The sequence below is a fragment of the Myotis daubentonii genome, chromosome 15, assembly GCF_963259705.1.
Source record: "Myotis daubentonii chromosome 15, mMyoDau2.1, whole genome shotgun sequence".
Lineage (NCBI taxonomy): Eukaryota > Metazoa > Chordata > Mammalia > Chiroptera > Vespertilionidae > Myotis > Myotis daubentonii.
Genome location: NC_081854.1, coordinates 35,512,511 through 35,539,552, shown reverse-complemented (window position 1 = coordinate 35,539,552; position 27,042 = coordinate 35,512,511). Strand labels below are relative to the sequence as shown.

Sequence of the window (27,042 nt, the reverse complement as noted above, 5' to 3'; positions counted from 1 at the left end):
ACTGAAAGCACCTTCCATATACCCTAAGTAGTTCCAGTCGCTGCACAAAACAGTAAAGAAACAGACAAGGCCCCAAGGAGCCCAGAGAGTCAGTGAGAAAAACAGTCACATACAATTTTTAAATGTAGTCTAATGGAACCATGTGGTGATTCGATTTTGCCAAGGGTGCAGCAGGCTCTAAGTGCCAGGTAGGATGTGGCACCCAGCTGAGAGACTGGTACCAAGGCCAGTTCATCTTACCAGCCAGATACACAGTTGCCTGGGCAACCAGCTGATGCCCAGAGATGGACACTGTGCCGAGTTCCTGCTGTTTTCTTGGAAGTGGTAATGACTGCAGCAACATGGCCTCTAGTGGGCACTTAAAGAGCTGAGTGCTCAGGCACTTTCCCCTCTTTCAGACAAATTGCCTGTCTCCCCAGGACCCGGCTCTCCAGGTAGATGTCAGCTGGACACCCCAGCTGCAGCCAGTCTGGAACTGTCACTGGGCAGCCAGGGAGGCAAAGCTCAACTCTTCAATTTGTTTGTTTATTTATTTGTTTGTTTTAATCTTTATTGTTGAAAGTATTACTTGTCCCCCTTCCTCCCCCATTGACCTCTTCTAGCCTGCCCTACCCTAGGCCTTCACCACCCTATTGTCTGTGTCCATGGATTATGCATATATGCATACAAGTTCTTTGGTTGATCTGTTCCCACACACCCTCCCACACCTTCCCTCTAGGGTTCAAAAGTCTGTTCCATGCTTATATATCTCTGGATCTATTTTGTTCATCAGTTTATTTTGTTCATTAGATTCTGCATGTGAGTGAAATCACGTGATACTTCTCTTTCTCTGACTGGCTTATTTCATTTAGCATAATGCTCTCCAGGTCCGTCCATGATGTTGCAAGTGGTAAGAGTTCTTTTTACAGCTGTGTAGTATTCCATTGTGTAAATGTGCCACAGCTTTTTTATACACTCATCTGCTGATGGGCATTTGGGCTGTTTCCAAATCTTAGCTATTGTAAATTATACTGCTATGAACACAGGGATGCATATATTCTTTCTGATTGGTGTTTCTGGTTTCTTTAGGATATATTCCTAGAAGTGGGATCAATGGGTCAAATGGCAGTTTCATATTTAATTTTTTGAGGAAACTCCATACTGTTTTCCATAATGGCTACACCAGTCTGTATTCCCACCAGCAGTGTACTAGGATTCCCTTTTCTCCACATCCTCTCCAACACTTGTCATTTTTTGTTTGTTGATGATAGCCATTCTGACAGGTGTGAAATGGTACCTCATTGTCGTTTTGATTTGCATCTCTCGGATGATTAGTGATTTTGAGCATTTTTCATATGTCTCTTGGCTTTCTGTATGTCCACTTTGGAGAAGTGTCTATTTAGATCCTTTGCCCATTTTTTAATTGGATTGTTTGTCTTCCTTTTGTTAAGTTGTATGAACTCCCTGTATATTTTGGAAATTAACCTCTTATCAGATGTATCATAGGCAATTACGTTCTCCATTCTGTGGGCTCCCTTTTCATTTTGCTGATGGTTTCTTTTACTGTGCAGAAGCTCTTTATTTTGATGTATCCCATTTATTTTCTCCTTAGTTTCCTTTGCTCTAGGACCGTGGTTGGCAAACTGCGGCTCGCTAGCCATATGCGGCTCTTTGGCCCCTTGAGTGTGGCTCTTCCTAAGCCTTAGAAGTACCCTAATTAAGTTAATAACAATGTACCTACCTATATAGTTTAAGTTTAAAAAATTTGGCTCTCAAAAGAAAATTTCAATCATCGTTCTGTTGATATTTGGTTCTGTTGACTAATGAGTTTGCCGACCACTGCCCTAGGAGATGTATCAATAAACATATTGCTAGGAGAGATGTCTCAGATGTTGTTGCCTATGGTTTCTTCTAAGATTTTTTATGGTTTCACAACTTACATTTAAGTCTTTTATCCATTTTGAGTTTATTCTTGTGTATGGTGTAAGTTGGTAGTCTGGTTTCATTTTTTTGCATGTACCTGTCCAGTTTTCCCAACATCATTTATTGAAGAGACTGTCTTTACTCCATTGTATGCTCTTGCCTCCTTTGTCAACTATTAATTTGAGCATAATGGCCTGGGTCTATTCTGGGTTCTCTGTTCTGTTCCGTTTATCTATATGCCTTTTCTTGTGCCAGTACCAGGCTGTTTTGAGTTCAGTGGCTTTTTTTTAGTATAACTTCATATTTAGTATTCTGATTCCTCCAACTTTGTTCTCCTTTCTTAAGATTGCTGTGGCTATTTGGGGTCTTTTTTGGTTCCATACACATTTTTGGAGTTCAACTTTCCAATTAGACTTCTTGTTCGTTTCAGCAGGAGGCAGCAGCATCCCTCAAGGCAGAGAAAGCACTCCGGTGTGCCTCTCAGAGTGGCATGGTAGTTGGGTGCTCAGGATCGAAAACTAGATCTGGATCCCCATTCCAGCTCTGGCTCTTACTTGCTACATGACTTAAACTCTCTGAGCCTCAGTTTTCTTGTCTATAAAATGGGGCTAACTATGCCATTCATACTGTGAATCACATTGCGAGGATTAAGGAAATTATTTTATACAAAGTGCTTAGCATTGGGCCCAGCTTATGGAGAGCCCTCCAAAAGTGTTAACAATTATACTCTTGTGTCACTTGTCTGCATCCATTATGGTTGTTCCTGGAGCACGGGTAAGCACTGGATGAGTGGTCGTCAGTATTACTGTAAGTAGTGGCTTTCTTAGAGTGAATTGAGCTGTGCCATATGCTCCAGCTGACAGGTGGGCTTGGTCTCATTTTGTGTTGTTTCCTCCACCTTTTTTCCCTCCGTAGTCAATGCCCAGAGCAGGAGTCCCTACGCTTATCTTGAAAACCCCGAGTCCCCAGAGGGTAATCATTGATTAGTCCCTCTGTCCATAGGTTAGGCCAGCAGTAACAGTTGAGTAATTAATTGTATTGGGTAAATTAGGGGTTCTGTGGGGAGGCCACAAGGTAAGCTGAGAGGCTATGAGCTGGTCTGAGGTTGATGATTAAGACCAGAGGGCCAGATGGGCAGTTTGGGGCTGACACACATGGACTGCTCACAGTCCTAGGTTGTATCTGAAGACAAAGTGATGATCTTTGGTGCCAAAAGGATTTAGGGGAAGCCCTTCTGGAGGACTAAAGAGAAGGCCAAAAATGCCCCCCCAACCCACCCTGGCTTGGCAGGATGGTGAGTTACCTGGCAACATCAGAGCCTTGAAGATGTGAGCAGGTCCAAGGTGTCTAGGAATCAGGGAAGCCCAGAGAAGTCGCCAACCAGTCATTCTCCCTAGCTGAGCAAGAGACATTTGAGACAGCAGCCTGTAGACCTGCAGGGAAAGTTGGAGGGCTGGGCAGATGGACAGGGTGCAGCTCACAAACCAGCCCCAGCAAATAGCATTGCCTGAGTGATGGGAGGAAGCAACGAGCACATTGCTGGTCCTCTGGGGGCGAGGTGACAGAGGGGACTCTGACACTTGAGGACAGCACTGCCCTGGAGAACGTCCTGTGGTGATGAACGTGTCCTCCCTCTGCACCGTCTATCATGGCAGCTCCTGGCCACATGTGGCTGTTGAGCAGCTAAAACGTGGCTAGCTGGACTGAGGCACTAATTGTTTAGTCATAGGTCACTGTAATTAAGTTAAATGTAAGTAGCCACCTGGGGATGGTGGCAGCAAAGCTTTGGGATCTCAATGAAAAGAAATTCTAAAAGCCAGTCGGTTCCTCCCTGGCTCGTTTTTCTCTGCAGCTCCAGGAGCGCCTTGCAGCCCTTCCTTTAATGACAGGGTGGGAGCATGCGTGCTGGTGTGAGCTGAGCCTCGGAGGCTGCGGCAAGCAGCAGAGCAGCAGCCCCTGTCATTGGGAGGCATGCTTCCAGCACATTCTGAGTCACGCCTTCCCTGGTGGGGGACACATTCCTAGTGACAGCTCGTCTCCTCTGGAGGAGCCAGCGGCTCTGCCCTCCCAGGCCACAGAACCCGGGTGTCTGGTTGCCTGCTGTAGGAGCTGTTGCCGGAGAGATGGCGGATGTTGCCAAGGTAACATCCCCTCCCTGACAAGAGGGTGAGAACTGCAATGGAGTGACTCTTCCTCCTGGGAGGCAGCAGGCTCTTCCTGCTGGCTTTTGTCTCAGGAGCTGGTAGGGCTTAGTCACAGATGCCGGGAGCCCTCCTGAGTCCTGCCTGCGTTAGACCATTCATTCCTAGGACATGGTACGTGATAAGAATGAGAGCTGCTGTTTAGCCAGGATTGGTACTGCGTGCTTTATGTATATTATTTTATGGACTAGAATGGCATGCCTTTGATGTTGGTTATTCTCATCCCACATTGCAGATGAGGAAAGTAGGTACAAGTAATAGACTAAATTACATGAGTACCAGCCTATTTTGTTCACTGTAGTACTTAACACAGTGCTTGGCACATTATAGTCAATGGTTCCCTGTAATTTTTGTTGTTTGATTGGTTGGACAGATAGATGAATGGATGGATGGGTGATGCATGCATGGCTGATGGATGAATGGATGGGTGGATGGGTGGGTGGGTGGCTGGGTAGGTAAATAGGTGGATGGATGGATGGGGAGATGAGTGGATGGATGGGTGGGTAGGTAGGTGAGTGGATGGATAAGTGAATGGATGGATGAATGGGTAGGTGGGTGGGTGGATGGATGGATGAATAGGTGGATGGTGGGTGGGTGGGTGGATGGATGAATGAATGAAGTAAAGCATAGAATTGACCTGAAGTCTGCTGATGGCAAAACCTGTGTGCTCAACCACTAAGCCATACTGCCACTGGCTTTGTCTGGTGTCCTCCTCTGCCTGCCTAAGCTGGGATTTTCTTTACATACTTTAATTGAGGTATAATTTACATACAATAGAATTCACCTGGTCTAAGTGTGTGATTCAGTGATTTTTAGTAAATTTATGGGGTTGTGCAGCCATCACTACAATCCAGTGTTAGAGCATCTCCATCCTCCTGGAAGGTGCCTCAAGTCTGTTTGCAGCCTAATCTCCATTGCCGTCCACCCTTCCCCAGCAATGACCGTTCCACTCTCTGTCTCTATAAATTTGTCTTTTCAGACATTTCATATAAAAGGAATCTATATATGTCTTTTGCATCTGGCTTCTTTCACTTAGCATAACATTTGTGAGGTTCATCCGTATTGTAGCATGAATGAGTAGTTCCATCCTTTTTACTACCAAATACTATTCCGTTGTCTGGATAGACCCCATCTGGCTTATCCATTCATCAGTTGATGGACATGTGGGTCATTTCCAGATTGGGGCTACTGTGAATAATGCTGCTGTGTACACTCGTGCATGTCTTTTATATAGAGTCTGTTTCTAGCTCTCTTGCGTAGATTTCTAGGAACAGAATTGCTGGGTCACATGATCAATTCATGATTAATGATTTAAGTAGCTGTCAAGCTTTTTTCCCCGTGATGCTGAGCTCATTTACATTCCCATCAGCACTGCACAAGGATCCCAGTCTCTCCCACTCCTCACCAGCACTTGGTATCGTCTGTCTTTCTGGGTAATAACAGCCTGCTGGGCGTGAAGGAGTGTCTCTTTGTGGTTTGGACCTGTGTCCCCCAGTGGCTCATAATGTTGAGCAGCAGTATGCGTTTACCGGTAGGCTGGGGTTTGACCTTTACAGCCGGGGCTTAGCAAACTTTTTCTCTGAAGGGTCAGATAGTAAATATGTGGGGCTTGTGGGCCACGTTTGGTTCCTCTCACATTTTTTTCATAACCCTTAAATAATTTAAGATCATTCTTGGCTTTTTAGCACAAAAACAAGCAGGGAGACAGTTCAAAGTCCCCTGTCGAAGGATTCCAGCAGTCCATTCACTCTGGACGTGGCAAGAGGTATCCCACCCCTCTTGGGGAAGCAGGCTCAGTGGGAGGACATACCGCAAAGCTGAGGGCTAGGCTCCTAGGAGCCTGGCAGTCAGCATTCAGAGGTATCCCCATCCCAGCCCTGTGATTCATCACCAGATGAGCTCACCAGAGTTCCTGAGATGAACTAATTTGTCACCCAAGGCAGAGCGACTGGACCCCTGTGGTCCTGGACAAGCCTTCCTCTGCCTGTGGCAGTCTGTCCCAGAGTTCAAAGCCTCTTATGGGGACCAATGGCCTGCCCACACCTGTGACCATGACATCATAGCCTCACTGTCCACCTGCTTTCCCACCAGCCCCTCCCGCAGCTCCTCCGCTCCCTGGTCGCCTGGGCCCGGGCTCTCAGAGCCTCATGGACTTCTGGCCTTCACCCCATGCCACCATCATTCTTGATCCCTTCTTCACAGTGTCTCTGGACGAATCTGTCCCTTTCCACCATCTGTGCCAACCCTGGCTGATGTGCTAGAAAGATGGGGCATCTAAAGTCTACCAAAGCCAGTTTTGACTCTTGAATTGCCCTTTCTAGCTGCGTGAGCCTGGGCAAGTCATGTCACCTCTCTGGCCATGATAGTACCCTTGTGTGTAAGCAGGATACTAGAGTCTTGTAGCAGAAGCTGCAGGCACTCCTCCCCTCCCCCGCCCCCCTTAGCATCACTGCTCTGAAGGATGCTCACTGTGAACTCTGCCAGGGGCGTGTGTGTTTCTGGCTGTGGAAGCACTTCGGTCAGGGCACAGGGCATAGGGCAGCCACTGGGGTGTCCAGGAAACTAGTGGGTAAATGCTGTAGCGTCCTTGCTCCTTGGGTGGATCAGCTCTAATGTGTGATCTACACTGTCTCCTAGGGATCCCGGTGGGTTCAGCACCCTTCCCACAGTGGGTAACATTGCCAGTTGTTCCGTCATAATGCTTGATGGTGCCCTGCTAATTGACTGCCTTCTCTTCCCAGTCTCATCCCCGCCACACACTGATGTGTCTTTCAGCGCCTCTCAGATAAATAAACCATTTGCACCTGGGTCTCGTCTTAGAGTTTGTTCAGCCTATGGCAGGCCCCCAGCTCCTGGGGTTACTGTGAGGATGGAATGAGATGATGCCTATAAGTGCCCAGCACAGTGTCTGGTATATAGTACGTGCTCATTAAATCTTGGCCCTTGTTAAAGCCCCTGGGACCTTCTGGTTTTGAATACAGCTTCTGTGACCCCTGTTCTGGGGGTGCCTCCTAAGCAAGGGTTCGGGTTCCAGAGGCACTCGTGGGAGAGCTGTGTCCTCCCTGCTGTAAGGAGGGGCTGTCAGTGAACACCAGGGCTGAGTGCAGCCATGAGGGGCTCCTTGGAAACTGCATTAGGGCTGGTGGCGCCCACTGGACCCTTCGGCCAGGGCCTTGCTGCCCCTGCATCTCAGTGTTGTCTGAGTGGCCAGTAGGGGACTGTACTCACGACCACCCACCTCACAGGCTGGCTGCATGCAGTTAAATTTAAATGAGGGTTGGCTGGAATAATGTTCACCAAAGATTAATGGTTATTTCTAAGATGTGGGATTTTTGAAGCCTTTTTTCACTTATCCTTTCCTTTGTGTTTTCAGCATGGTTTAAATTTCTTACAATAAGCATGCATCATTTTCAAAAAATGGTGAAGTCCTTATTCTTTCAAAAGTAAATAACTTGCAGGTGATCAGAAGAGAAGGCACTTAAAGCTCAGACCGTGTTTAAACCTAGAATCTACTGTAGAAAGACACGGGTATGCATCATTGTGGTTTTCTTTGGGGCTTAATATATGGCATGCTTAAATGGTCGTTTAAAAATTAAGCAGTTCTCTGGCTACAGAGCGAAACCACAATGTCCCGGACTCAAAGGAGCATTTGTCTCCTGGGATGGATTGGGTTCTGCCTTGGGAAGTGTCTCCACTACATTAGGCTTCAGGCACTGTGTTTGCTTAGATCAGTCAGGGAGGCTCGGCTGATGGTAACTAGGACTAAGCTGGTTACAGTCCCAGGAAAGCCTCAGAGAAATGGTGCGTCTTGTATTAATGTCATGGATTTCACCATCATCCTCATCAAGGACGAATATACTGTTCACCAAACACCCGCCCCGCCTAGTCGGGTCCAAAATGACTGGCAAGGAAATGTTCCTGGTCTTTTCCTCTCATACCCCCCAACCCCCATGAAAACTATGCTGTCTTCCTCTGCCCTTCCGGCCCTCTGTCCCTTTCTAGTTCTTGATGCGGAATGGGTGCCCGGGCAGAGAATGAAAAGACAGAGACAGAGAGAAGGAGGTGGGGACAGAGGGAATGAATGCTGTGTGTAGGAGAGACAAGCTAAGTTGATTTACACAGGAAAGATCTGGGTGATGAGGCGGAAGTAAACTTTGTGAGTTATCTGTGGGTGATGCTGGTGGTGATAGGGATAGATTAGCAAGTGAGAAGCTCCAGAAAATCATGGAGTGTGAAGAAAATGGGAAAAAGAAAATGGGATACTTTTTGTGTTGCTGTGGGTTGTATATTTCATCCTTGGAAAGTTTTACAAAAGAGAATGGTTAAATACCCGGATCCCCTTTTTGTTGCTGGTGGCTGTCCTAATCTGCTCTGCTCTCTAATGTAACTCCATACAGAGAGTGGACCATGTGGGTCCAGGATTTATTAAGTTTGCATAGTTCAAGAGGCTGCGAGGTATTTTCATGCCTAACTTACAAAAGAGGAAGCTGAGGCTCAATGAGTGAAGTACTTTATAGAAAGAGGTGTGCCCGACTCCGCACTGGACCTGTGCTTCCACCACGGTGCTCAGCACAAGTTACTACTCAGTTTGATATGGACTGTGTTCCCAAATACTTTCTTTAAGGCATTGGCTTCCAAGATTACCTTGTCATTCTTTTTTTTTTTTTCCAGAGAGGAAGGGAGAGAGAGATAGAAACATCAATGATGAGAAAGAATCATTGATTGACAGCCTCCTGCACTGGGGATCGAGCCCGCAACCCGGGCATGTGCCCTTGACCAGAATTGAACCCAGAACCCTTCAATTCGCAGGCTGACACTCTGTCCACTGAGCCAAACCGGCTAGAGCTCACTTTGTCATTCTTAACTCAGAAGCTAAGTGGTCAGCTTCGGGGGCCAGTGGGGGACCCTGGCCTCTCCTCCTTCCTTTCCTCACTCAGACTTTGGCTCAGTGATCGGGGCATGTCCTCTGGCACAGTGACACTAAACTAGGTTTTCCCCATGGAGCAGGGCTTCTAATGAAGGCGTTCATCCACTTAGAAAGAGGCTTCCCAGCGAGCTGGGACAGGGAAGGGGCGGGACTTGGCTGGGACCTCCGCCTTCAGAGGGAGGGCCCCTGTTTCCATGATGTCAGAGAGGCGGAACTAACTCTGCCTCAAGTCCAGGGAGGCAGCAGCCCTTGGCTTCAGCTTCCAATTAGCGCCTGCGGGAAGGTGAGAATGCTCCCTCCTGTCTCCCTTTTCCTCACCAGGTGGGAGCTGAAGATGGCCTTCATTTCCTGGGGGCTCCCTGCCCACTTGGCTGGAGTGGAATTCCTTGCCCCCAGCCTGTCCATCTTGTTTCTTAGCTGAACCCCACTCCTCAGGGGCACCTCTTGGGATCAGATGAGCAGAAGCGGTGCTTCCCTCTCAAAGAAAGTCTCTTTGTGGACCCGCGAATGTTTCCACTCCTATTGCATTTGAATACTTGGGGAATAAGTTTGGCAGAAGATATTATTCAAAGAGAAATCTCTTTTTCTTTTCTTAAGTCACCGGAAATAGTATAGAAATTACTCTTCTGTGTTCCGGAGGCCTGGCCATCTGCAAACGCACCGGTGACTTAGGACAAGACTCCTCCTATTTCAGGTGGACTTTCTCATGGGCAGAGAATGGCCCACACTACAGTTTCTTGGGCCCTTTTGCATCCTAACTGTCCGATTCTTTGATCATCTTGGATCTTCTGCCCTCAGCATGTCAATAACAGGTTTGTGTCTTTTTCTCCTGACCAGAAAAAGATTTACAAATACAAGAAAGTCCTGAGTAACCCAAGCCGTTGGGAGGTTGTCTTGAAGGAGATCAGAACTCTGGTGGACATGGCCCTGACATCCCCCCTGCAAGATGACTCCATCAACCAAGCCCCACTGGAAATTGTCTCAAAACTGCTCTCAGAGGTAAGACACTTCCCCTTGCTGGATTGTGTGCCTCCCGAACCCCCATTTAAATGATTCTGTTTGCTTTTATTTGCCTGCACACCAACCCTCAACCAGAATTGGATTCGAGTTTGTCTTCCTGTTGCTTTAAGGAGGTGAGGGGTTCCCCCCAGCCATTCAAGGGTGTTGAGAAGGTTTGCCCAGTGCTTCCAGCTGAGCTGTCCCAGGCTTGTGGCAGGGATGAAGGGACAGTTGTCACAACCCTGCCATGCCCCGTGACCGACCTGGGGATGGGACATGGCAGGGAGAGAGGGTGGTTTGGTCTTGGTCCTGAGGCTGGGCTGGTGGTGGTGGTGATAGCTGACTTCAGAATTCTCTAGTTCATTCCCAAGAGGGAGCACATCGGGAAGCCCCTCCACTCTCCTTCCTTCCTGCCCCCGTGGTGCTGGGCTGGTAGTCCCGGCCCATCTCCATCTCCCCCACCACTGGCCCACCTCAGCTCCAGTGGTCCAGGCAAATGGCTTTCTGCCCTAATCACCCCCACAGCCTACAGCTATACGTACTTTGTTTAACGTGCACAGGATTTTTAAAATCAGGATATTTCACACCAAAATGAGAATTTTTAAGTTCTCTTTAAAAAAACAATCAGGAAATTCAGCAGCAATTTGCAGCTGGTGATGCTTAGCGCCACCCACCTGAGCCGTCTGCTTTGCCAGTCGGCCAGCGCTCTGAGTGTGTGCTGTGGGCCAGGCGCCATCCTGGGCATTTGAGTGAAGACAAGCCCCTGCTCTCCTGGAGCTTACATCCTGGCAGGGGACAGACACGGGAGACTCAGTCAGGGAGCTAGGCACACTGTTCGTTAGAAGGCAAGGGGCGCTAGGAAACACACTTCTGTTTACTCTGCCAGGCGCTATTCTAAGCACTTCACAAATATTAATACTCTTGTTTATTTGCCTACCTGGTTCCCTGGGGACACTATAGAGTTGATGACTCCTGATTTAAACTACACATGGCCACCAGAGTGATACTTCTGTCCCCTTCTTTCTGTCCCCCTCCCTCAGGGTGGCCCCTGTCCTTTGACACCCTGGTTCCCTGGGTAGCTCCTACATGCCCCCTTTGACTTCCACACACGCTCCCTGCTGCCTAGACTGCCCTTCTCGCTGCAGGCCTGGACTGGTCACTGCCTTCTGGTCCAGGAAACTGGCCCAGGCCTTATCTGTCTACTGCCTTGAGAGGGTCCCTCACCCTGGGAGGACGTAAGGGTGAGAGGAAGTGACGGTCGCAAGCAGAAGAGCAGAGGATGTGTCGTCGGGTGGGACACCAGTTGTGTTCCGCAGAGGCATAAAGACTCAGGCTCTGAAAGGATTGAGGGTCAAGGTCTGGAACTGGAGGCCAGGTGCTATGTGCCCAACCTCAAGTGCCGGCTTCCGTCCTGAGCAGGAGAAGGGTAGGAGGCCAGGGGCTGGCTTCTCAGTGGGGAAGGGAAGGCAGCTCATCTGCAGGAAGCAGCTGCTCTGTGCTAGGCAGGCGCCAGGTGCCAGCACTCAACATCTCATTTAATACGTTCTCCCTGAGAGATGAGCCTTGCTGTCTCCATTCACAGATGAGGAAACTGAGGTCTAGAGACACCAGCCTGCCAAGCATGCAGTGGGGCTGGGCATTCTAATCCATCTTAGGGCTGTGTCGTTCTTACTACAGGACCACATGGCCCGCCCCTTCCGCCCCACCAGTCTTGTCCACCAACATAAAGTCAGGCTCATTGTCAAGATGATGGCAGAGGTGGCTGATGGCACTGTGGCCACCCTCTTGGTGGGATTTCTTTCCCATCTCAGATATGTTTCATGTGATTACATGCCCAGGGGGCGCAGCCATTGGTAAGGGACAGAGCTAGGACTGCAGCCCAGGTGGCACCTCCTCCAGTGAGGCTTCCACCTCTCTGAGTGACACTAGCACCTTTTCAGCACACGCTCTATGACAATTACTGTCGGGCATTTAGAGCTCGTTTTTACATTTCTCCCAGAGACCCTGCAAGGTAAGTATTCAAATGTGCAGAAGGGTCACCAGAGGCTCTGAGATGTTAAGGCGCCCACCCAGGGTCACTCGGAGAAGTGGTGGGCCAGGACCCACGCCCAGGCCTGCCCGATGGTGAAGCTCATGCTCTTGTGCCTCAGTGTGGCGTGAACCTGCCTTGGTGGAGCCTTTTTAGCGAAGGGGAGACCCCCCGCCCCCTCTGTGTGGGGCAGTGGTTAAGAACAAATGTGTGGGGTCAGAAAGACCTAGTTCCGCCCTCAGGAGCTAACTGGCCGTGGGCAGGTTCCGAGGCCTCTCAGGACCCAATTTTCATCAGTGAACAGGGCTAAGATTAGCACCCATTTCACAGACTTGAGGGCCGATGCTCTAATAAGTAAGCAGTGCTTAGCATTGTGCCTCACATGCAGGGGCGTTTGATACTTGGTCACACTTTATTGTCCTGGGAGATGTTTGTGACATTGACCTCAGCTCCATGTCCATCTGGCATGAGTGGGAAAGCAAACAGATCCACCCTTCTCCTTGCCCTTTTTAGCTTAGAATATATGGGGCTAGATTTTTCGTTCTCTTTACTCAAGTGTTCCTGAGGCCTACTGCTAAGAGGCACCAGCCCTCACCTAAGGAACCAGAAAGTGGGCAGTAGCCCGCGGGATGGAGGGGGAAGAGGAGGCTGTTGGGTAGCCAAACAATTCTGAGAAAGAACCATCTGTCTACCGGCTTCACTTGGCCGGTGTCCCCTACCTCCCAGGCCTTTGTTGAGTTGAGTGTGTGGAGTGGCCACTCAGCTTAGTGCCCCTCTAAGCAGTGGCTCTTGGTGAATGCTCTGCCCCCGGGGTTGAAAATGACCTTGGTGCAGAAAAGTGGGCTGCCACCGGTGACTGACAAAGGAAACAGCCTCTGTGCTGGCCCAAGGCTCTTGCTGGAAAGGTGGCGGGCATGGTGAGGGACAGGCTGGTCCCACGGCAGCTGAAAGGGGGAACTGCCGTTTGCATGGGCCGAGCACCCTCACTTGGTGCTGGGAGATAAAGGCTTTGGAACCAGGACAGATGGGTCCAATCCCCACTCCACCAACTATTAGCTGTGTTCCTGGTGAGCAGCCACACCTCTTTGAGTCTCACTCAGGTAGCCCATTTGTTGGGATAGTAGGAAATAGGAGAATGGTCATGAGAAAGAGAAATGGGTGGCATGAGTATTACAAAGCTCTCACACAGTGCCCGAGGCATAGCGCACTGACAGTCAGTCAGTCAAAGGGAAGAAAGAACAAAGCCCAGACCAAAGCTGGGCTTTCACCTACCCTGAGCTGAACAATGACTGAAGTTTAATCATCTGCCCTCAATGGGCTGCTCAAACTCCAACATCCACAAAAAGAAAAAGGCGTTGGAATCCATAAAACATCCTCCCAAATGTTCCCTGGTTCTAAGCATCGCGGATCAGGCTTTCTCCATGGGAACCTGGAGACTCGTGGAGCTCAGACACTGACCCTGGTTCTGTGTCTGCCTTCGTCCCTCGGCAGCTGGACAAAAGCAGATTCACGGCACGCTAGCTTTCCTTTGGCTTCAGCGGGTGTGAGCTCATTACATATCCCAGCGTTCCTTAGACCTGTCCAGTGAGGAGGCATCTTGTGAGCAACATACGTGACTCTGTTAGAAAATGCGAATTAATACCCAAGAGAGCCCGTGTCTACCAAGACAGACAAAGCAGAACGTGCCCTGAAGCTAACAAAAAGGACAATAGTGGCTGTTTCTGAGTTTTCCCATGGTTTCTCATTTATTGCATATTCCTTCCTTTCCTTATTCACATACTCACAGGATGGCAGTACAGGTACCAATTGTGAAAGCAAATTCCAGATTGAGGGGAAAACCTAAAAATTAAGCAAGTTTAATCCCTTCAACTTAATAATACTTTTTGAAAATTAACTGTTAGAATTGAAATTTAGCTAACACATCTTGGGCCAACTCATAGAACACTAATGTTCCCTAGGAACCCAGTTTGAGAACCACTGAGATAATATATATGCCACTCCTAGTGGACTCCAGCACAGAGTCAAGACTGAAAAGTGTTCTTCACATGTTTATTAGGAACCTGTCTTCTGGCTTCCAAGTGGCATATATCCTGTCCCTGCAGCCCAAAGCGGATCCCATGTACAGAAGAAGAAACCGAGTCTCACTCAAAAGTGGTCTGTCCACGTCACATAACTCCCAGGCTGTGAGCAGGGACTTGGGACCTGATTCCCCTGCCCCACGGGGTACTTTTCTCCTGCCCCGACCAGGCCTCTGAGGGGCTTCTGATCTGTGTGATTAAGAACAGGTGACAGCAGTGCACTGAGAGGCTGAAAGCAGTTGAAACTGTGGACCTTCGGGATACAAACGCTCCACTTTTTTAATATTTGTTTGTTTTCTTTTGTTTCCCTCCTGCTTTCTGTGCTCCATCCTGTAGAACACAAACTTGACGACCCAGGAGCATGAAAACATCATTGTGGTAAGTCTCTTGCCATCCCTCTCCCAGTGCCCACAATTCTTCCCCAGTTTGAGTTAATTCTGGAGGCGCCAGCATCATCCACTAACACAGCGACCTGGCTCGGCTGTCTGTTTATCAAGCCAGACATGTCTCGCTCCTGCTTTTGCACATTTCAGAGTCCAATTGATTTTGGGGGGATGTAATTATCAGTCTTTGAGGTTTGTAGCAAATGTGTCTTGATCGCCTCCTCTGGCCCGAGTCTGCAGAGGGGGTTGAAGGCAGGAGATAGCAGAGACCATATAACTTATTCAGAGGCAAAACCCTTAGTGGAAATGTAGCCGGTCTCTTTCTTACCCAGGCCCTGTCTCCTAATTAAGCCACAAATAGTAACTTTTAATTCTCTCTGATATGCAAAGTGAGATGATATTTTCTGGGACTTGACTATGATGTAAGCATCTCTGGGGTAAGGTATCTTCCTCCGTGGTTGTAAGCTATGAAATATGACTCTCACTAGAGAGAAGAAAGAAATGAAATTGTACCTACTGGGTGCAAAGCACTGTGCTGGGTACTTGAATCCACAGAAAACTAAGACAGCCTCTGCTCCCAAGGATTCATCATCTATTGTAGGAAGACAAATGAGATCACTGCAAAAGTAGAGGCATGTTGTGTAGAGAGTAGAGTGACAAAATCACCTGGGAAAGAAGCCAGAGAACTTCCTGGAGACAGTGATGTCTGAGCTGGGTTTTGAAGGATCAATAGGAGTTTGCCAGATGGCAAAACAGAGTAAAGGCATTCCAGAGAGAGGAAATAAAATGTAAACAGAGATTTAAAATAACGTGGTATCTTTTTGACACTTCAGCATTGCTAGAGCATAAAGCATAAGGAAGTGGAAAGCAGGGAGGCAGAACTTGAAATGGAAGTGAGGGGAAGAGGTTTGTGTGCCTGGGACAGGACCTGGAACACTCACCTGCCCAAGAGGTCCCATGGCTGAAGCCTTTGAAACAAGGGCAACCATGCCCCTCTGAGCTGAATTAGGACTTTGGGTGCCCAACTACTTGGCCCTCATGAGCCCAGTCTAGACAATCACCCTCTTTGCCCCAGCTAAGTCCTTCTTGTCAGCACCAAAGGAGATAAGCCCTAGGCCAGTGGTCGGCAAACTCATTAGTCAACAGAGCCAAATTTCAACAGTACAATGATTGAAATTTCTTTTTGAGAGCCAATTTTTTTAAACTTAAACTATATAGGTAGGTACATTGTTATTAACTTAATTAGGGTACTCCTAAGGCTTAGGAAGAGTCACACACAAGGGGCCAAAGAGCTCGCGAGCCTCAGTTTGCCGACCACAGCCCTAGGCCTTTTATTGCTGACAGTAAAGGCAGCAATTTCTGTGGAGCAACAATACAGTGTCTGGCACATAGTAGATTCTCACTGAGTATTTGCTAAAAATACAGAGCTTTCTCCCGTGTACCAGCCTGACCATCCATTGCCATCTCTGGCCAGACCAGCGAGCATCCACCTGGGCACCCCCAATCACCCACCCCCACCTTTCTCTGGTATACTATTAATTAACAATATAATTTAACAAGCATTTGTTGACATGTGAATACAAGTTTGTGCCAGACACTAGTCTCTATTCCATAGTTATGAAGCTACCATTGAGGGATTTATTGTGAGCTGAGAGGACCTGTCAAGTCAACAGATAATCACGTAATGGTCAGAGGTTCAAATTTGTCCTGGTGTTAGGGGAGCACAGAGGACAGGGAGGGTGCTGGGAGGGAGATGGCAGAGGGCTTCCAGGAGGAGGTGAGCAAACGGAGTAGGCGTGCTCCCAGGAAAGGCAGTCCAGGCAGGGGGCCCAGTCCATGCAAAGGCAAAGTGGCGAGACTGGTTGGTGGAGAAGCAGGCGGGAATGTATATGCCAGGCAAGGAGTTGGCATCTTCCTCTCTTCTGACAACACCTGTGGGTCCCACTGTGCCCCTCAGCCCTGGAGAGGAGGGGGAAGGGCTTTGGACTTAGGACAAGCCTGGGAAAGACATTTTGGTCCGAGAAATCCAGGCTGCATTTAGCCAGCTACTTTGGCTGGGCTGACCCTTAATTGGGCCTGGCTGAGCTTCCCTGCTCAGCGGGGATGCCTGAGAACAGGGAAGAATTGATCTGAGGATCTGGCCCTCAGCCCTCCTTTCAGCATTCTTTATTCCCGATGCTGGTTCCATTACCATGAAGCCTTCTGCAGCCTCCTTTCATTTCAGCAATTACATTATCTGATTTGGCCTATTGGCAATTAGTCTTCTCCCAACGGGGCTGGTATTTTTTTATGAACTTATTTTTTATGAGTACTTTTACAAGTAACTTGAGTTGGCTTTATTCAATCCATCAGTCGTGCAATAGGTAACTGCTGGTTGGTAACAGCTGGAGTGTCACTGGGTGACTGTGGACCTGGAGGCCAAATGCCAGCTGCCTTCCCCTGTGCTGGTGAAGAATGGGTTTAAAGCTGAATGTGGGTTCAAGTACAGAGCCAAGTGCAGACCTTGGGCCCACCCCATACTAGCTGTGACCTTGGGCAAGTAAGGGAAGAACTTTAAATTTTATTTAATTTCATTAAAATTATCTTTGATTTTGCAAGTATTTCATGAGTGTATTTTAATTGCAAAAAGAAAAAATTTACCCCATCCCAGCACCCTCTTCAGAGGCAGCCCTAGGGGTTTCCAGTGGTGACAAAGCCACACAGACAGTCATGGTTGTGTTTTTGCTTTTTGTTTTTAACATCGATGATGTCATGTTGGGTGTGTTGTTCTGCATTTGTTTTTTTACTTAACGAATGTTCTGGAAATTCTTTCAAGTCTTTTCGCACATAACTACCCCAGCGTTTCTCACCCTTGGCACTGGTGACATTGGGGATGGGTCATTCTTTGTGGTGAGGACTGTCCTGTGTGCATGTAGGATGTTGAGCAGCATCCCTGGCCACTGCCCTCTAGATGCCAGTAGCACTCCCCTGTGGTGACAGTAAAAAATGTCTCCACGTGCTGATGTCCCCTGGGGGGCAAAGTCACAGTGTTGAGGACCACTGGCCTACTCCCATTCTTTCTACTGGCTCAAGGATATTGTTATTTAACCAGGCAGCCATTCAGATAGTTCCCAATTAACTTGACGCTCTAAGCCTTAGTCTCCTCGTCTATGAAATGGGTATAACAACAGGGCCTTTCCTACAGGGCTGCTGAAAGGGTTAAATAAGCTAATATACCTATTATGCTGAGCTCATAGAAAGATTCCACACAAAAATAAGCGTTTTTATTAATCATATGTTGTAAAATTATCATTCTGTGATTAGGGCAGGCTTTGTAACTTCCCTGACCTTTTGTCTCTTTATCTGTGTAAATGGAAGTAACTACTGCCTGACCTCACCAAGTTTGGCAGTCAAATAAGAGAATTGCTGTGGAAGCACCAAACCCACACCTGTGGGCGCTTAATTTGTTCCCACTCCTCTATTCCTTAACTCATTCCCATGAAAGAGGGGCCCAATGTGATTAAAGGGGCTCAACCCAGGGGGTGCACCCTGCATCTCATCCCTTCTCCCAGAGCTGGGCCTGGGGAGCAGAGCCATGGGCCAGGCAGCAGCTCCCTGCCCCACTGTCCCTACTGTGAGCTCACTCCTCCCAGGCCAGCACGTTGGAGGGGACAGCAGAATTCCCCCCCCCCCCCCCCGCAAGGCGCCCGACACTGAGTCACTGTCCAGGAGAATGTTCAGTGTGGAAATGTTCTCTGCCATTCTCATCAAGAATGGCAGCCACCAGCTTCACGTGGCTATTGAAGAGTGGTTAGTGCGACTGAGGAATGCATTCTACATTTTATTTCAGTTAAAGTTGTTTATGTCATAGCAGTTAAATTTGAATAGGCACATGCACAGCCCTGGACAAACAAGACTCTGGCCTTGTCTCCAGCCCCTATGGGCCTGATCATTGGTGCTGCCCGACATGACCTCCATGTCAGGGACTCCCTTCTTCACCCAGGGCCTCTCACCTATGTTACTGGGCAACTCCTGGTCACCTTCTCCCTAACGGTCCCAGACAAGCAGAAGGCCTTACTTCAAGGTCCCTACCCATATCCAAGGGCATCGCTGTAGGGGGCAGATCAGGGAGACACCCCGAAACAAGCAGGCAGAGTCTGGGCTGTGGGGAGGTCATGTCATCACGAAGCCTTCCCGGGGAGTCGGGCAAAATCGTCACCGCTCGCTGCTGTGCGATGGTATCAGGGACATGCTGTGCTCCAGGCAGTGGGCTTATACCAACCCTGAGACTCCAAAGCTGCTAGAGTTTTCTCTCACTAAATTCCCACAACAACCCTGTGAATCAGTATCTCTAGTTTTCCCCGTTTTATGGACTAGAAGTCTAATGCCCAGAGAGGTTGAGTTGAGTTGTCACACAGCCTGGCAATTTCATTGCTGGGTCCTGGTCTCCAGTTTCCTAATGTGCCCAGTGTGGCAAACGGGTCAAAGAGTGGACTTCACATGGCTATTAACTATCTAGTAACTACATTTACTGAGCGCTGGCCTGTTGCAGGCTCTGTGAGAGGCACTTGCACCGGGGGTTCTCAGCTGGGACCAGTTCTCTCCCCCAGGGGGCATTTGGCAATGTCAGGACACACTGTTTAATTGTTCAAAAATGTTATTTGAATGTGAAGTTTAGCAAACTCATTAAAACGAATTATGAAAGTGACAAAAAATAGAGAATCAAACACCATGCAGTGCAGGGGACCCTTGCATAGGAATGGCAGTGGAACCAATAATTATTGTCCAGCTGGCTTACCAAGTCTCCTAAAAAATGAATTCAAGGGTCAGTAAATATCGCAGCCTTCCTGAGTATAAAGCGAAGTGTCTCTGGAGACATTTTTGATTGTCACCACTGCATTAGGAGTCACTCCTGGCATCTAGTGGGTCGAGAACAAGGATACTGCTAGACATCCCACAGTGCACAGGGCAGCTGCCACCATAGGAACAACCAGCCCAAATGCCAGCAGTGCGAGGCTGAGCAATGCCTCTGCACATGTGACCTCTCACCCTCACAGCAACTCTGCTCCACTTTGCAGGTGGGAGCCCGGGAGCTCAGAGACAGGAAATAACTTGCTCTAATGGTCACACTACAGTGAGCACCAGGATCAGGACTCCCGCCCAGGACTCTGCCCCCAAAGCCTGGCTCGAAGCCACGATCCTGCCTCAAAGTCAGGGACTGTAATCTGAGGGGACACCAGCAGGTCGTGAAACCCTGAAGTTACATGCATCATTGTATGTGCATGTTTCTGGGGGGCAGACCAGAGCTTGTATCACCTTCTCTAAGGGAACCATGTGCCCCCCAGTTTAGGGGCCCCGGCATGCAGGTTAGAGAATGGGCCTTTTTTGCCCAGAGGGTGACAGGGAGGTTGTGCTTTCCATCATGAGTCATCCCTCTTGTTAGACACACCTGCCATATGCTTCCTTCTAGAGATTCCGACTGACGCTGGGTTCATTGTCTTTCAGGCAATCGCCCCTTTGCTGGAAAACAACCATCCACCACCAGATCTCTGTGAATTCTTTTGCAAGGTATGACATGGCAGAAGTGGGCTGCGTCTGCAGGACCAGCCTGCCTCCCTGTGTGCGTGCTAGGGGTTGGCTTGGCACAATTTGTTAAAAACCCAGGGCCTTGCCCTGGACACGGCTAGAAGGCAAGCCAGGTACCCTGTTCTTAGGATTGCAGCCCCCTCTTGTCACACGGGTCATCATCGAGGCCCAGGGTCCAAACCAGTGGGTCAGGGAGGAGTGTCCAGCTTTTCCTTGGAATGTCTTTGTGGCTGTCTTGGGAGAAGTTTGCAGCCGATTTTCTGGGCTCCTGACGTTAGCTGGGTTATTTTTAGCCAGGGCTTCTCTGAGCACCAGCTGGCCCACAGTGGGGGCATGGCCGTGGGGCTTTCCTGAGCAGGGAAAGCAGTCGGGATGCCAGGTTAGCTGGGAGGAGCCACAGAGCGGGACACCCGCTCCCAGGGACACAGCGCCAGCCTCGCAGTGGGATTTACTCGGAACATGTCCAGGGCACGCCGGGGACCAGGCATCCCTCATTCTGCCAGCACACTGCAGTGGCCTGGGGCTGAACACAATCTGCTTTTGTTCTTTGCTGTGTGATTTTTTTATGTCATAATTTAATGTCCTTGGAAAGGCGAGGGCCTAGGTCTGCTGCTTCCCAACACTACCCTGGTCTCTCCTGGTGACTCACCTTGCTGCGTTCCTTTCCTCCCACGTGGCCTGGCAAAGAGGCACCTGGGAGGCCTGATGGTTCTGAAGGAAAGGACACTGGGGTACACCTACTGCCCCATCCCTGCCCTTCACCCCCGGGCCCCTCACCCAGGGAGTGTGCACTCTCTCTGTGTTTGTCAGGTGACACGAGGTTTAGGGAGACAGGATTGTGTCATCCTCTTTGGCCCTATCTCTCCATCAGGAGACCTTTTTCAGCGACCCACAGAGCAGAGGGTGGGCCCAGCCTGCTGGCCCGAAGTGCCCAGGGTACATTCTTAATGTGGGCACGTGCCAGTGTGTGCCCTCCAGTCCAAGCAGGTAAGGTGGGTCCAAGTGGGTGAGTGCCCGACTATACAGTTGTACCTGCGTGTGTGTGTGTGCAAGAGCGTGCTTGCACACAGGCGTCAGGCTCCTGTGCTGCACCCAGGCCCCGCCCTCGGGGCACACGAGGGGAAAAAGCACCAGCTTGGTGAGACTGCAGACAAGATGGGCCTCCCTGCCCCCGAGAGGGTGGGTCAGATAACCCAGTGTGTGGGCTCCTCACCTGTCACAGCAGGTGTCATCTCTTCTCTTGATATTTGGTCCAATTTAATCCAGATCTGCCTTTTGTCTCCTTTCAGCTGTATGGTTTCTTCTAGGTCTCATGATTTACAGACTTGTTCTAGTGCAATGGACCTCTTTTCAGAGTAAATGGTTAGCACAGTTTAAAAACAGTGATGAGACCAAACCATCCTTTTGGGCACTACCTGGTAGGACTCTCCATTGATTCTAAAACAGAAGGCTGCCCTGCCACCTGGAGTGAGGGGCCCCAGCCAGGGGGGCCTATAAGCTTTTTGGCTGTTTTCCCTCGGGGAATTGCGGCCGGGGGAGAAGGGGGGGGGCGGGGGCGGGGAAGGCGGGCAAAGACACAGCTTCAGTGCCTCGCCCACCAGGCAGTCCTCCAGAGAAGAGAGCTTGAGGGGAATAGAGCCGCCCCCACCAGGTCCACTCTGGGCCAGCTCTGGACACGCTGGGCAGTCCCTCCTGCCAAACTTCACAACTGGGACCCCAAGATCTGAGGAAAGTTAGTACATCTTAATTTCCCAGGAAAGCCCCGATTTCTAATATCCCAAGTACGGCGTCCTCCTCCAGGCCTGGGAAACAGCACCTTCAGGCCCATGCAGGCTGTGCGTGTGCTGCAGTAGTGGGCTCTTGTCTGCTCCACCTGAGGCCTTCAGTTTCAGTTTGAAATCAAAGCTCCATGCCCGTGAGATGGAACACTGAGACTGCACTGGCCTGCAGACTGCTGCAGAGTATCAAAGCCGGCAGTGGAGAAGCCACAGAGTTCTCAACACTCGTGTCCGACACCAAACCCCTGGTGCTCTTGCACTGGTTACGCGGAAACGCCTGTGCCAGACCCTGCACCGGGTCTTAGTGCTGCAGTCTCACCGCACTAAGCAAGGGCCGTGTCAGAACCTCGCCTTCCTGTGCCACCTGAAACACGCTCAGACTTTAAGATCAGAATAAAAAGCAAACGTAAACTCCCTTCCTCACCCACTTTTCTTCCTCCAAAAATATGAACACAGAGCCATGCCACACTGTCCAGCAGGGAACCCAGGCCCCATGCTGAGCTCCCTGGGCGAGGGGCCGAGGCTCAGGGCCGACCATGTCCCCCTGTCTCCCCAGCACTGCAGAGAGCGGCCCCGGTCCATGGTGGTCATCGAGGTGTTCACGCCTGTGGTCCAGAGAATCCTCAAGCATAACATGGTGAGTCTCCCAGCACCCTGACCGCAGAGCCGGGGGAGGTGGGCACACTTTCCTGGCCATTCACTCTTACAAAGATTTTGGGTTGGGATTGGCCGCCCCGACAGCCAGGGACTGGAGCTGGGATTCTGTTTAACTCGGGTTTGCGTGTGGCCTGTCCCCTTTGGTTCTTTGTTTTTCTGTTCCGGCGACAGGAAGAATCTCTTCACGGGCGGTAAGAATAACAGAAATAGGATGGCTCGGGGAGAAGAGTTGGTCTCCCTGTGTGCAGTCCCACATGGTGTCTGTGAGATACTCCACCCTCAAGGAGGGAGCGGAACTCCTCCCTCCTTCGCTGGGGGCTGTTCCTAGTGATGGCCCTCCAGAGCGTACAGGATGGAGAGGGGGAGGGGGACAGAGTGACCGTACCGTGGAGAAACCTGACGGTCCCCACAGGTGATCAAAGTCAGCAACCAACCGTGATAGGCACGGTGATGGTTGTGCCTTTACCTCTGGGGTCTGCCTCTCAAACCCACAACCCCAGTCTGATCAAGAGGAAAATGTCAGACCAGATCCAGTTGAGGGACATGCTGCAAACCCCTGACAGGGCTCCTCAAAACTGTGCAGGTCAGTACAAACAGGACAGGCTGAGCAACTGTCCCATGCAGAGAGTCCAAGGAGACACGACAACTGCATGTAATGTGGTGCCCTGCATGGGACCCTGAAACAGAAAAGACATTAGGGAAAAACTGAGGAACTCTGAATAATGTATGAGCTTTAGTTAGTTAAAAAAAAGCATACACACCCTGGCTGGTTTGGCTCAATGGGTAGAGCATCGGCCTGCAGACCAAAGGGTAGCAGGTTCAATTCCCAATCAAGGGCATGTACCTCAGTTGCAAGTTCGACCTCTGGGCCTGGTCAGGGCGCATGTGGGAGGCAACCAGTCAATGTGTCTCTCTCACACTGATGTTTCTCTCTCCCCACTTCCTCCCTCCCTTTCATACTGTCTGAAAATCAATGGGAAAAAATATCCTCTGGTAAAGATTAAAAAAACAAAAACAGTGGCAGCTCAGCCCTAGCCGGTTTGGCTCAGCGGATAGAGCATTAGCCTGCAAACTGAAGGGTCCCTGGTTTGTGGGCTCGATGCCCCAGTGGGGGGCATGCAGGAAGCAACTGATCAATGATTCTCTCTCATCATTGCTGTTTCTATCTGTCTCTCTCCATTCCTCTCTGAAATACATTTAAACAAACAAACAAAACAGTGGCAGAATTGCACACTTGCAGTGGACCAGGCACTCACAGTCTGAGTGGCCCCATTCATCTCTGGGTATCATTATCTCCTCCACATTACACATGGGGAATGAGGAAGAAGCATAACTAACATCTGTCACACCTCCTTAGAGCCAGACAGAGTGTGACCCTCAAGCGTATTGTCATTCACCCCTGTGATGGTCCATGACCTCCCTTTACAGATGAGGGGCCGAGACCAGAGGTTCCTTAGGGAACCTGTGAGCAGCCATAAGGGCTCCTGGCGCTGAGGAGCAGGCAGACTAAAGCGAGGGCCGTGTCCAGCGTGCGCTGCCAAGCCAGCTCCCAGCCCAGACTGAGGTTCACCTGGATGACCCGGAGGCATCTCCGTGATTACCTGTTGTGAGGTGCCTGTGACTGCTGCCCCGGTCCTGTGGGGATTTAGCATGTTGAAAACACTCTGAAAAAGGGTGCCCTGCCAGCAGTTTACTTTGTGAAGTAGCTTTCCAATCTCCACAACATGCCCCCAAGGAAGATTACGTGACACCCCCCCCCCCCCCAACCCCATCAGGAGTGGAAATGCATGGTGGCAGACATCATCAATCAATTGCAGCACTCTCCAGCAGAGCCCAGAGGTGGCTTAAGACTCTACTCTCTACCCAGCGGCTACCAGTTGAACCGTGTTGGTCCCATACGAATTCTGTTTGAATCTGGTGATTCTGAGTGATCACACACCATAATTAAACTGTTTCTTGTTTCTGAGATCTTTCTTGCTTTAAGATAAATGCATTTCTTATTTTCTGAGCACAGAGGAGAGGGGGATAGTTCATTTGATTCTTCCTCCAGGACTAACAAACTCCCCATCTCTTGGTGCAGAGGAGGTCCTGCCTTGATTTGGGCTTTAACAGTTTCAAAGGCACTTTGGGCTACCTCGGGAGGAAAGGGTCTCTGACTGTTGATTTTAAAATCACTGGATGTGGTATGAGGAGAAGGCGGCACCCTTTCAGAGTCCAAAGCAAAGGTTCTGCAGTTTCTTTTGCAAAGAACTTCCCATCACAACTTACCAGTGACAGAGCCTTACCGAGGGCATACTTGGCCCAGCCCAGGCCTCCCCAGGCACATGAACACTTTTGCATATTTTATGGTAGTCAGTAGACTTTAATAAGGGTTCTTTTGGGAAATCTGACTTCAAAGGGAAAAATGTCAAAATTCAGGCAGCCTTGCATAGCTTAACCATACAACATCTCCCTTATATTTGGCTAGTTTTATGGGCCTGGAGTGTTGACCATGTAATAATTTTCTGGATAAAAATCAGAACAGCTACAAGGCAGATCCAGAATTTATAGCTCTGTTGTGGCCTGGCAGACATCAGGGGCCCTCAAGCACGAATTCTCACTTCACTTTTAAAGAACTTCCCTAAGTGACTCTGGAGTCTGGAGCTGCTATAAAGCGACTACTAATTACACACTAAGTGGGAAGAGAACTGTGGACGGAACAGGGGAGCACCCCTCGTGCAGCAGAGATGTGGAGAAGCGGCTGATACCAGGTGCAGAGAGCACGGCAGGCCTTCCCTGTCACTATTTAGTAGTAATTGGCCATAGGCCGATGCACCATTTTGGAGCTGGGACTCTGAGCTGATGTGAGGAATCTAGTCACTGGTTAGTTAGTGAGTGTGCCTAGCCTGCTGCCAGCCACACACCTGTCAGCATAGTGTGACTTCTCTTCACCTGTGTGCAGTGTTTCTCATTAGGGAGGCATTTGGGGAAACGGGGGAAATCACACAGCACAGTGGTGTTCTGGGGTTTTGGAACTTACCCTATTCTCAGGGTGCATCTTCTGCAAATATATCATGTGCCCCAATTTCATAGATAAGCATACTGAATCTTAGAGAGAGGTTAAGAGTCTCAAAGAGTGTTACTCATGAGGCAGAAATGAACATTCGATTCAGATGGAAGCAGTCCTTTGGTATGTTCCCCTGTAGATTCTAAACAGTTTGTTAAACTGTATTTCCTAGGATGACCATGGTCCCTGTATGCACACACCACTCATTGGAGTGTTCTTGTTTTGGCAGAGGAGGCAAGAAGATGTGACTGTGGTCCCCAGTGGACCACTGAGTGATCTGACCTACTTTCCAAGGGGAGCATATTTGACTTTTCCAAAGAGGAAAAATATCCTTCATTTTCTGTTTTTAAGAATAGTTTTTATTTTTATTTTTTTTAGAAAGAGAGAGAGAAACATCAATATGAGAGTATAACATCAATTGGCTGCCTCCTGCACACCCACCACCCAGATCAAGCCCACAACCTAGGCATGTGCCCTGACTGGGAATTAAACCAGCAACCTTTCAGTGCATGGGATGATACCCAGCCAACTGAGCCACACAGGTCAGGGCCTGCATACACATTTCAAAAGGCCACCAGACCCATATGTCGTGTTCATTTCCAAGGAAATGGCCTTGGCTATCCAGAAATCTAATAGCTAAGATAACAGCAGTTCCTTTTAGCAGGGTTCAGTTGAAGCAGTTTTCATAGCATCATGAAACCTTAGAGGTAGAAGGGTTTAGAAATCAGTTCTTTCAACCCTTATTTGACAGTGGGGACACAGAGAGGACTGGCAGCCCAAGGCCACACAGCTTTCCTGTCACCCATTTCCAGGGACTCGGGGATTCGGGGCATCTTTCTCAGCTTGAAAGCACAATCAAGCTTCAGTGTTGTTGTCCTGCAAGGACCTCATCTTCCAGCTCAGTGCTTTGTGTGTGTGCATGCATGTGTATGTGTATTTGTGTATATGTGTGTCCATATGTGTGTGTGTCTGTGCACGTTACGGATGAGTGTATGCATACACATGTGTATTTCTCCATGGCTTCTGCTGCCCTGCTAATGTAAAGGCACAGTCCTGGTGGACAGGATGGCATCAGATGAGCCCCAGGTTGTCCTGAGGACCCTCAGGTGAAGCAGCCGCAGCTCTAGAGATGCCCCTGTGTGCTGGCCGGCGGGCAGGGGGCACATTCTCCTCAGCTCACATGCCGGCCCGGGGATCATTTGGGTCCTTAAGGAAAGTCTCCTGGCTTTGTTTCAGATTAGAGTCCTGATTCAGGGTGCTTTCTATTAAATGGGTTTCACAGAGCGGGGCAGTAGGGGGACAGATGCGTCTGGAGACCACCAGGTGCTCTCTGTCTTGTGGTCAACTTCGTGACCACAGGTTGCCCCTCCCGACTGTTCAAAACCCAGCTCACGGCAAAGCCTCCAGTCCCTATCTGCAGACCCCCAGGCCCTTTCCTGGCTGTCGCTCCTCCCTCCCACGCCTTTCCTCTCCACGC

At 49.6% G+C, this 27,042-nt stretch overlaps 1 protein-coding gene across 5 annotated transcripts in view; it reads left to right on the top strand.

Annotated features, from left to right (window-relative positions):
• The window catches only part of CMIP (c-Maf inducing protein), a 235,438-nt gene that overhangs the window by 173,788 nt on the left and 34,608 nt on the right, over positions 1–27,042 (top strand). For 4 of the 5 annotated variants that reach the window (XM_059667295.1, XM_059667294.1, XM_059667298.1 and 1 more), the window contains 4 exons: positions 9,868–10,029; positions 14,473–14,514; positions 20,004–20,066; positions 22,419–22,499. In XM_059667295.1, the coding sequence (XP_059523278.1) occupies positions 9,868–10,029; positions 14,473–14,514; positions 20,004–20,066; positions 22,419–22,499 (348 nt within the window). The remainder of the gene's footprint in view (positions 1–9,867; positions 10,030–14,472; positions 14,515–20,003; positions 20,067–22,418; positions 22,500–27,042) is intronic. The other variant, XM_059667296.1, reaches the window with a different exon arrangement.